General features: G+C 39.5%; 1 protein-coding gene across 3 annotated transcripts in view; it reads right to left on the reverse strand.

Annotated features, from left to right (window-relative positions):
• Positions 1-12416, reverse strand: part of LOC124595578 (WD repeat and HMG-box DNA-binding protein 1) — a 200119-nt gene that overhangs the window by 25143 nt on the left and 162560 nt on the right. For all 3 annotated transcript variants that reach the window (XM_047134369.1, XM_047134368.1, XM_047134367.1), the window contains one exon: positions 5278-5484. In XM_047134369.1, the coding sequence (XP_046990325.1) occupies positions 5278-5484 (207 nt within the window). The remainder of the gene's footprint in view (positions 1-5277; positions 5485-12416) is intronic.

Here is a 12416-nt window from a genome sequence, read left to right on the forward strand (position 1 = left end):
GAGATCATATGACCCCCCCACCCCTCCAGGGCGATTCAGCTGCCCCTACTGTTGTCATATTATGCAACCCGCAGTGTTATGTCTGGTCTTCATAAACCACGACAAGAGTTCCATATCCTCTTGTTCGCCAGCACAAACTATCAGTAATACAGAAAAAAATGAACAGAATCTTTTTGGAGGAAATTTAATGTAATTAAATTTTGTGCTGGGATATGTTTTCACTGAAGGCCATGATTTTCAAGTTACTCAAGAAAAACATGCAAAAGCGACCTTTAAATGCACCCCCACCTCCACACTCATCCCTCACCGGTCAGTATTTCAAGTACATTGTTTGTGGCACTACCTCCTATGACCACATAAACATTTTCGAAACATAAACTATTCCTAATATCTGCCATTTTTTGGACTCTATTGACTGAGCTATTACACCACCAGCATAGTCAGCTATTTCGCTAATATCATTAATTGAAACGTGTCCCTGTGAGTATTGAAAGAAAAATGACTTTTGTAAATGTTATGCTTAAACTAATTACGGTGACAATTCAATCCACCCAAGCCTAATCCTTACAAGCACAGTAGATTTGTAGTCAGATGGCCAGGCAAATACAACAATGTAACTGTTTATTTTATGCGGTGGCATAAACACCAGTCAATGAAGACCAAAAAATATCAAATGTTGGAAATAATTCACCAGCCGCAAATTTTTGTACAGTGAGGGAGTGCCATGTTAAACATACTAGAGATCCTGACTAATGAGCAATGAGCGAGGGAGTGGGGGTGTGTTTGAAGGCCATTTTTGTACATTTTTCTTGAATAACTCAAAAACTACGGCCTCTAGCAAAAACGTATCCTGGTACAAAGTTAACTATATTAAATTTTCTACAAAAAGGTGCTTTTCATTTTTCTCTGTCGGACTAATAGTTCTCACATAGCAAGCAATACAATATGAAAATCTCATGCATGGTTGATAAAGGACAGATGTAACAATGTCAGTTACATAAAACACTGTCAGTAGGGGGAGGGCAGCTGAATCACCCTGCACATGCCAAAAATGAGTGCTAATACTTCTTTGCACCAGTTTACAGTAGAGACAAGTACACAAAAAAGACATATAAGCAGACAACAGATAATAATTTCACTGAATCTACTTTAATTTGCAATTAAATTACGGAAACATAAGCTCCAGATAGCACAGTGAAGCATGCCACGTTCCAGAATGTGCTATGGAGAATTTCATGTCTGATTTTAGTTTGTGTCAGGAAATGCTGTCTGCATGCATTTTTGAGATATTCCTTCCTATGGCACTGCTGATTCCAGCCTACTTCCAAATTGCCTGCGTAATGTGTATTTTCTTGAGTCTTGTGATAAGTACTGACCTATCATTAAGCAACAAATGAGCTAGGTGAAACAGCACACGCCTTTAACTTGCCATGGCACTGTGTTTAAACTTTCCAAAATTTTTAATGTGTTCCTTTTTTTCCCCCAAATTTCAAGTAGCAAACAATATCAATAGTATATTATGTGCAAATAATAGCAATGAAATCATATAGTACAAGTATTATAATAAATGTGTGCAGTGGTATATAACTTATAAAACAGCAATAAGTAACACGGCTACTTAGTGTGATTTTAGCAGCAAAATGTTAAGGTAACGAAATATCCAACAAAATTTAATTTTCCCCCATTATATTCCACAACTAAACACAAAACAACTAACACACCTTCTGAACCATGACACATACAGGTTGAGCATTAATAAAACTGATGAACTGCAGGGACAGATTCCTAACTGGAAATGGAGGGATAAAGGTCCTACGAACATGCGTCCAGAAAGCACTGATGATACGGTAGATGGCACTGATGACAAAGTTCCTCTGAACATGTGCCGTGGGTTCCATGTGTGTTACAGGCTATGTGACTGACGCAGCACACTGTAAGCAGCAAAATGGTCTGGTATTCATGTCATGAACAAGCTGAGATGGTTACGGTATATTGATAATTTTTACTTATGGACCGTCTGACAGCAACTGAATAAAACACAATTCTAGTGCCATACGCATTTCGCCTTTATTTTCTGCAAGGCATCATCAGTGGCCTGGAATATGTACATATGTTAGCTATTTAATTTACATTGTTGTCACTGTGCCTATAGGTTATAAACAGTTCTGGTGGTTGGTATTTCCTATTAAGTAGTAATGTTTTGAACTGTACTTACAGGTTGCGTGGACAATTTCTTACATATTACGCTCCTGTTGCATTTTTGGTGTTGTTCTTCTTCTTATGAACACCAATTTGCCACAGCACTATGCACGGAACACTTGCTTTTGCCGACTGTCAAATGTTTTTGCCAAAGATTGAACACACACACACACACACACACACACACACACACACACACACACACACACAGAGCAATATATATATATATATATATATATATATATATATATATATATATATATATGGTTATAATAGAGGGAAACATTCCACGTAGGAAAAATATATCTAAAAACAAAGATGATGTGACTTACCAAATGAAAGCACTGGCAGGTCGACAGACACACAAACAAATACAAACATACACACAACAGTCAAGCTTTCGCAACAAACTGTTGCCTCATCAGGAAAGAGGGAAGGAGAGGGAAAGACGAAAGGATGTGGGTTTTAAGGGAGAGGGTAAGGAGTCATTCCAATCCCGGGAGCGGAAAGACTTACCTTAGGGGGAAAAAAGGACAGGTATACACTCGCGCACACACACACATATCCATCCACACATATACAGACACCAGCAGGCATTACCAAAAAATTTTATTTTCCGCTTTCAACACTACCGCTGCTATAAAATCCATCGTTTCTAGTTCAATAACAGCTGCTTTCACGTATTAAACAACCATTTCGGCTAGTTCTAATAACTTTCACTTTATTTCCACTTCCATTTTTCACATATCACTGATCATTTTAGCCGCTCCCCACAGGTTTTAACGTCATTATTTCTTCGTCAGACAATTGTTAGCCCCATTTTCGTAATCTTTCACCACAATACCACTCCTTTTAATACGTTTTTTCGAAATTTTCCCAAATTTCTCCGTCCTCTAACGTGTTTTAGCGGCAACACAACCACCTAACCTTTATGCAAATCGCTGTCTACCAACCCAAGTTCACCACAGGATCAACTTAACCAACACTTTTTCGCCGTTTTTCATACCAGATCTCCAGTTGCTTTCTACTTCACCTTTAAAAGATGTCTGCTTGTGTCTGTACATGTGTGGATGGATATGTGTGTGTGTGTGTGCGAGTGTATACCTGTCCTTTTTTCCCCCTAAGGTAAGTCTTTCCGCTCCCGGGATTGAAATGACTCCTTACCCTCTCCCTTAAAACCCACATCCTTTCGTCTTTCCCTTTCCTTCCCTCTTTCCTGATGAGGAAACAGTTTGTTGCGAAAGCTTGAATGTTGTGTGTATGTTTGTGTGTCTGTCGACCTGCCAGCACTTTCATTTGGTTTATATATATATATATATATATATATATATATATATATATATATATATATATATATATATATAATGGAAGGAAACATTCCACGTGGGAAAAATTATATATAAAAACAAAGATGAGGTGACTTACCGAACAAAAGCGCTGGCAGGTCGATAGACACACAAACAAACACAAACATACACACAAGACCAAATATAAAGACCAAATAAGACTTTAAATATGTCTGCTTGTGTCTGTATGTGTGGATGGATATGTGCGTGTGTGCTAGTGTATACCTGTCCTTTTTTCCCCCTAAGGTAAGTCTTTCCGCTCCCGGGATTGGAATGACTCCTTACCCTCTCCCTTAAAACCCATTTCCTTTCGTCTTCCCCTCTCCTTCCCTCTTTCCTGATGAGGCAACAGTTTGTTGCGAAAGCTTGAATTTTTTGTGTATGTTTGTGTTTGTTTGTGTGTCTATCGACCTACCAGCGCTTTTGTTCGGTTAGTCACCTCATCTTTGTTTTATATATATATGTATACACACACACTAAAATAAAATTAAATTAATATCACACCAAAACACACACACACACACACACACACACACACACACACACACAAATGCATACACAAACAGACCACAGATACTTCAATAGTTACACTCATAAGTTTGGCAATAACATTCAATCTTTGGCAAAAACATTTGACAGTCGGCAACAGAAACCAAAACATTGCATTAAAACAAGCGTTCCGTGCATAGTGCTGTGGCAAATTGGCGTTCATAAGAAGAAGAACAACACCAAAAATGCAACAGGAGCGTAATATGTAAGAAATTGTCCACGCAACCTGTAAGTACAGTTCAAAACATTACTACTTAATAGGAAATACCAACTACCAGAACTGTTTATAACCTATAGGCACAGTGACAAAAATGTAAATTAAATAGCTAACATATGTACATATTCCAGGCCACTGATGATGCCTTGGAGAAAATAAAGGCGAAACGCATATGGCACTAAAATTGTGTTTTATTCAGTTGCTGTCAGACGGTCCATAAGTAAAAATTATCAATATACTGTAATATTACACGCAACCGAGGAAGACAGTACTACAAAAGTTGAAGAAGCTGAGATGGTATTTGTGTATGGCCAATTAGATGCAAATGGGTTTTGGTGTAGCCGTGCTGCCTCTTGACTGCTTGGCCATACATAAACACCATCTAAGCTTGTGCCTGACATTCTACTGCTTACAGTACGTGCGCCAGTCACACAGCCTGTAACACATAAGGAACACACGGCATGTGGTCGTAAGAACTTTCATTCACTAGTGCCATATACCATGGCAATGATGCATTACCGGACACATGTTCATAGCACCTTCTTTCCTCCATTTCCAGTCAGAAATCCATCCCTGCAGTTCGTCATTTGTATTAATGTTCATCTGTAAAATGAAACTGGTATGAAATTCAAATACTCTACTTTTGTTGAGATGCATTTTTTCAACATACGATGATATTGCAAGATATCTTTTGTATGGTTTACAAGTTTATGTATTTGCTGGTTGTTGTTTTTCTTTCAGGAAATTTCAACAACTTCGGGTGCCAAGCACAGATTTCTTTTAGGCTCCTGTTTGGATGGAATATAAACAGCTATTAATGAAAACTCAAAAACTTGTAAACAATCAATTTATGAAGAAAGTCTGAGGGATTACATCTTTTGTATTTGCTAGCAGAGGGTTTTAACCTCATGTTTTTGTGTCATATGATGCGTGAAATGGAAAACTTTGTGTCTTTGAAAGCTGCACCTGTTCTTGTTGTTGTTCTTTTTGTTTCTGTCTCACTTCTTTGTATCGCTTCATAGCCTCTCTCGTCAACTCGGAGGAATTCATATCCGGAAACTCTTCCTGCATTGCTGGCCTTTCCTTCTCGAACCACTGGACAAAAGGAAGTGGACTCTTCCTAGCAGGTTCTTGGGCATTTGAAGGCTTGCTCATCAATTTTGTTTGTTTTGTCTGTAAAAGAGAATAAAATCACGTTATTGACACCTCTGTTTACAATGTAATCTCATTTGCGCTAACAACTGGTGAGAAATATTATTATTATTATTAATTATATCGACTATCAATGATGGTGAGGCTGCAGAATTGCAGCAAAGCGTATTCATGCCCACAAGAAATAAAATAATTGGAACTGAAAATTGAGCATATCATACGCAATTTATGCAACAATGAAACCATACAATTCTGAAAACAGAAACTGAAAATGAAGTAATGAATACGCAAAACAGGGCCTGGGAAAAACAACACTGTGTAACTAATATGACAAACTCCAGGCAAATAGGTTGAATCAAAATATATAAATTCTTTTAAACAATGGAAAGTCCAGAACAGAATAATAATAATATTATTAAAAGGATATATTGCTACACACCACATATAGAAGGCACTGAGTCACAGACAGGCATAGTGAAAAGGCTGCTAAACATTTAAGCTTTCACACAAAAATGTCCCTTCTTCGGAAAACACACACACACACACACACACACACACACACACACGGCAATCATCACAGGATGCTGTGGCCCAACTCAGGGCTTTCCATAACAAATTATTTTCAGCTTTACAAACAGATAATGTATCCTCAAGTGTATTTCACATGCAATATGGAAATCATCATTCTGTAAATATTTTTGTCTTTTTTATCATGGTAGCCTACAGAGCAAACCAGCAATTTTAGGCTGAATAATTAGAATTCCAGTACACTTCCACGAGATTATATAAGAGGTCCATATTAACGATTTTTTTAAATGAATATTTTACTGTTGAAATTTATTACAATTTTATTAACAAATTGTGGATTACATGAGATCTCTTCAATGGCTCCAATTTACATTTCAGACGCTTGAACAATCTTGAAGAACATTCAACAACACTGCAAAGTTATCCTTACTGGCCACACTTGTATACTCATCTGTAGTAACACAATGGGTGAAGTGGAACTGTTTAAGTGAGGCCAAAACAAATACAACAAAATGCGTAATCCCTCATGTCTTGCCATGTGTTTCCTTACTTTCTTTTCTAATCTACTATCGTCTCAATTCACTAAAAATCCATTAAATGTTTTCGTAAGGTCACAATCTTCATAGCTGTGAACTAGACAATAGACTTCACAACTGGTGCATAAGATTTTATCTGTGAACTTATAACTGTTGAAGATTTTAATTTTCTTTTTCTTTTTTAAGTTTAAAACAATTAAGCCAACATACAACAGTAATATTTCCAACTACAAAACAAACTGAGGAGTTCAAATTCAACTAGACACACACTCCATAAATCTCTTCTCTATTAAACTAAAATGAGCTTTCTGGAGTAGCTGTCAATACTGTCACACTTAGAATCAGCCAATTTGTGTCCATATGAAATGGAATGATTGGTATGATACTGGGAAAATGCAGTCAGTCTACACAAAACTTACAAAACACTCATCTGCCCCACCAAGGCCAGCAGTGTGCTTGGAGCGATGGACATGCGGTGTGTATAGCCACGACATATTTTCTGGGTCGGCGTTCACTCTTCTTTGCCAGGACTGGATAGGAGGCAAAAGGTTTGGTTCATCTACGGGGTGCATATTTTGTTGTTCAGCTCTGTGCACTGATTTCCTGGTCTGCAAGCCATTTGGGCACATGATTGTGTTTATTTTCATTAATCCGACATACAAGCCTTTTTTATTTGACTCTATGTGATTCTAGGACCAATTTATTGCCCTGTCTGCTCTCTGTGTTTTTGGAAGTGACTTGTGTTAATCTGCTGGCCAGCATTCTCTTTAAAAATTTGTCATGGTTAATTTTGTTCTGGCTTTGTAATGTGCTCAGCTTTCATGCATAATTACATCATAGGACAATTAATTTTCTGATTTTTTTTTTCGAATTTTTTGTTTTTCAAAAATTATTTTATGCAAGAGAACAATCCGTTTCTGAATTTTAATATATTTTTTTTCACTATGTTTTAGAAACTGGTGTGCATTCTAGAGTTATTATTATCCAGCCCTTCAAGTTTGTTTGTTATGACCTCCAGCTAATGGTAAGATCTTCAGGAGTTGTTATTTATATTCCTTCCTGGAGGAATTTACAGCTCCCTTTGAGTATTTCTCTTTTACACCTTTCCTTTTTGCGAAACTTATTTTCTTGAGCGTAAAACTTTATTGGAACGGTTCTCTAAGTGCAATTGTGGTTGAACACTTGTGATATTTGTGTTCGGTGTTTTCTAACAGGGGGAGAGAAATTGTCTACCCCAGTTAACATAATTTGTCCAGCTCAAATGTAATGTTCATAACTGATTTCGATTTGTTTCAGAGAACCATGGCCAGTGTTGAGGCAAGGAGCTGTGCACGCACAGGTTATCTCAAATGTGAACATCTTCAATATGAACTGCGTATTCATCACACACCTATCGAGGGGGATGTTTCAGAGCTGGCAGTAGGGTCGGGTGTGACACTGGGCAAGCCTCACCACATCTCACCTGAAATGATTGGTGAGGTAGGTGCCACTATTTCCATCATTTCTTTAGCTCTGGACGAATTATTTTAAAACATTAAATTCTTAGAGGGTAACCAACAACCTGTGAGCAGGTGCGTAGTGTTTCAACCCAGTTGTGACATTTCAATAATTGTCTTGTCGATCTAGCCAACTGTGAACTCAAGCGATCAGCAGGGAGGTGTTGCAAAACAGCTAAGTGCAAGGATTAAGGAATTACAAATTAGCATGGGTGCTTAAGATTTAGAGAATGAAGGGCGGAGTGGGGAAGAGAGTGTTTTAGCTGTTCAGTTCCAAGTTAGAAAGGCTGAAGCCCAAGCTCTTGGGGGATCCATCTCGGATCCTTTTGCTAAATTGCCAAATCCTATTTAGCATTTGTTAAATGGTATCACCAAACTAGCAGTTGACGCGCTGAGCCAAGTTTGTGAAGTGTTGTGGTAGATTGTGCAGTTTGAATTATGTGCTAACACCTTACAGGTCCCACATTTAATCATTCTTTTTCTCCTTTATCCTTTATCTAATTGTTTGTTAATTGAGTTGCAATCAGGTGTAGTCTGAGAGTGGGGAATTCTGTGACAGCTTAGGACTCATAAAACTGAAAGGAAGTTGCCAGCATGTATCAGTAACGAATTTTAACGCTTGTATTATTGGCAAGTACAGGCTTCAGATGAAACCTTGTTTCAATGCATTGAGTGTGTCCATACTGATGTCTTGGCTTTGGTATAAATGTCACCGAACAGGACTGTGTTTCCAACGTTGTAGAGGGCAAGAGTTCTGAGCATCAATCACGGCTCGTCTTCACTCAGAATCCGGGCACCTTTGCTCAAATCAATTATTCGGGCCTCTATGGAAGCATTTACATCTGCTAATGAGCCGTGTAAACAAAGTGAGGATGGGCCATCGGTTTTTCTTATTACAGTGACAACTATCATGGGTCAGCTGTTAAATTATCATCTAGTAAATCCTGTTTCCCGTGTGGTTCCCAGGATCACTTGGTGTGGAAGTATCCGGTTGAACGCGGACCTAGGCCCAACAGCTGATGCCATCGTAAATGAGTAATTGCTCGAGTGAAAAGGCCTGCTGGATTTTGTGTATGTAATAGTGCTTGTAATAAACGCCTTCTTCCTTATGTATGTGCCCAAATTAATAGAGAACCTATGTGCGGTCTGCCCGATTCTGGAAGTTCTGTTTCTTCACTTTATTGTGCGGTTCCAGACTGTAGCGCCTATAACCGCTCGACCAACCCCGGCCGGCTTGTGTTGCCAATGTGCAGAAGTTGCCTCTGGTAGGTGAGGTGCGAGTGAGCCTGCCGATTCTCAGTTTTTCTTCACCGGTTAGTAGTGAATAAATTATCTGTGACCTTATTGCTCGGATGTGATTTTATCGATCATACTGGACTGGTCCTCAATTCTGCCAGTAACACCTTCTTCTTTAGGTTGCGTCCCCCAGAGAAGATGGTCTTCTCTTCGTGTTCTGCTACCGTCTATAATATTAATACTTTGCAGACTTAGCAGACGGAGGTGGATCTCGGTCATCTTAGTGAGCCTCAGGCTATTCAGTCAAGGGATCTTTCAAGTGTGTTTCCCAATCACTTCTGATCAGTTTGGGGTGCTCTGACAATATTCAATATAATATCTGTTTAGTGGATGATGTTCCTATTTGCCAGGCTGCTTATCATCTGTCACCATCTAAAATTAAGATTTTAAAGCAAAAGATTGAGATCAAGCTTTGTGATGGAGTAATTAGACCTTCAACTTCTCCAGATGTCTCACCTATATTTTTGGTGCCTAAGGGACAGGGCAAAGATTACAGACCAGTTGTTAATTATAGGTTCCTCAATGGAAAGGTTATATTGGAATCAATTTCCCTTCTGGATCTCTATATTTGCTTTACTAGGTTTGCTGATGCCTCCTATTTTTCTGTGCTTGATTTAAATCAGGCTTATTATCAAATACCTTTGGGCGAAGATTCCAAGTCCATTACAGCAATCTTTATGGACTGGAATTTGTATGAATTCAACTGTGTACCCTTTGGCCCAGCCACTGGAGCTGGTTGTTGCCATTGTTGTTGTTGTTGTTGTTGTTGTTGTTGTGTATAGCTGCTTCTTTATTGTACATCTTCAACAGGTCTTATTGAGACTTCTGTCTGCTGGTTTGACGGTCAAACCTTCTAAGGTCACTTCCACCAAGCAGCAAATTTCCTTTTTGGGACATCTGGTTTCTACAGAAGGAATCAGAATTGACCAAGAACATTGAACATTGGTGGGACCTGAGTTTAAGTTTTGGTGTATGAGTATGAGGCTCTGGCTGCTCTGTTCGCTCTTGAAAATTTTAATTTTATATTCAACATAGAGAATTTGACATAGAGACAGCCAGCCAGCCCTTGAGCTGGGATTTGGGCCGCCAAGAAACATTGGCAGAATGGAGGTGGGTAATCCATATATCTGCCTTTCGTTTCAAGCTTCACCATATCAGAGGCTCAGATAACCATGCAGCTGACGTGTTCAGCTGCACATCTGAGGAGAGCATCCATGACTGGGAAGTGTTGTTCAGTCATCAGGTCTTCTGTTTTTAAAATGTTCATTGAGATACATCGATTATTTTCTGATCTCAGGAATAAGCAGGAGCAAGATCCTTATTTCAGGCCTATAAGAAGGCAGTTGTTGGCAGGTGAGGGACTTCCCGGTTACTCCTTCTGAATAGGTATACTTTGTCGTGAAGTTGGGAAATCAACCAGCCCAAAATTTGTTTACCTGTTGAACTAATGCCATCTGCATTTTTCACAGTTCCTTATTAGGTGGGCATCTGGGCCTCTATAAAACCCTTGCTTAGGCCTGTGCTCGTCCTACATGGCCATCCTTGTTTAAGGATATTCACCAATAGGTTCAGGAGTGTGAATCTTGCAAAATGGCGGAGCCCAATCCCAACACACGTAAAGGCTTACTGCATTCTGAATGAGAGCAGAGCCCTGTGGAAAAAGCATTAATTGATTATGTGGGTCCCCTGCTCAAACAAAAGCTGGGAGCTGTTATATATTAGTAGTTGTTGATGCTTCTTCTCGTTTTATGTGGCTTTTACCAAGTACAGACATTACCACCTTACTAACTATATGTCATTTAACTCGAGTATTTTCCAGGTTCGGTTAACCAAAGGTGCTTATCAGTGACAGTGCCCCTGCCTCTGTGTCACGAGATTTTAAGCAGTTTTGTTATGGTAATGGCATTGTGCACATTGTGACCACCTCCTATTACCGTTAACCTTCCTTTACTGAGACAGTTAATCGTAATCTTAAGGCCGCCTTAATTATTTATCACACTAAGAATCAGGCCAAATGGGACATTTCCATCTCTTGGATTAATGCTGCCTTCAATTTGCCCCAGCATGAGGCTTCTAATGCAGTCTCTGTTGGTTTGATATTTTCTTACTCCCTTAATTCTGCCTGGCTAATTTGTGGAATATAAAGAATCTGTTATCTGAGCGGATTACCGCTTGTCTGATTAAAGAAAACTGCGATAGCGCCAGGAAAAGTATCTACCTAGCCCATCACCATCAAGAGAGGTGCTATAATCTGGGAAGGAGACTCTTTGTGGCTGAGTTGGGAACAAGTTTTTTGTTCGGAATTTTGGCATGGGTGATAATCAGGGTATGGTATTACCAGGAAGCTTGCTCCCAGGTTTGTGGGACCCTGTGCCATTGTTAAGACCTTAAGTCCCTTTAATCAGCTAGTGTCCAACCTGGTGACTGGGAAAATCTTGAAGATATATGAAAGGCAAATAAAAATCCAGCTAAGTGATTCATTTCTCTCCTCCTATTCTCATTAAAAAATGGAGGTGAGGTTTTTGGCTTGAGTGGGGGAGGTTGAGCCGTGGCAGCTCGTTTCACCTTCTCCTGTCGATAACTTCTAGATGGCATCACACCAGGTGGTGTGTATTACTCCCTTGTGCAGTTATCGTTGCCCCGGCTACACTTCAAAAAGTGGCCACTGGAGTGGCACCAGGGGCTATGAACAGCACAGGGTGGCAGTTTAGGTGTAGCCTTCACACAGTGTGGAGCTGGGGCCAGTGGCAGTGCTCTGAGTGATGGACACACGGTGGGGATCAGCATGTCTTTTCCAGGTCGTTGTTCACTCTTCTTTGCCAGGACTGTGTATGCTAGCCTTATCTGATTGTTCAGCTCCACCTATGCCATGCGTATCGGTGTGGTCAGCTCTGTGCACTTAGTTCCTGATCCGCAAGCCATTTGAGCAGATGTTCCTCTTTATGTTCATTAAGTCGTTATACAGTCCTTTTCTATTTGACCCTATGTGATTCTAGGATCAATTTACTGTCCTGTCTGCACTATGGGTTTTTGGAAGTGACTTGTGTTAATTTGCCAGCCAGCGTTCTCTCTAAAAATTTGCAACGGTTGATGATGT

This window comes from Schistocerca americana, chromosome 2 (genome assembly GCF_021461395.2).
Source record: "Schistocerca americana isolate TAMUIC-IGC-003095 chromosome 2, iqSchAmer2.1, whole genome shotgun sequence".
NCBI lineage: Eukaryota > Metazoa > Arthropoda > Insecta > Orthoptera > Acrididae > Schistocerca > Schistocerca americana.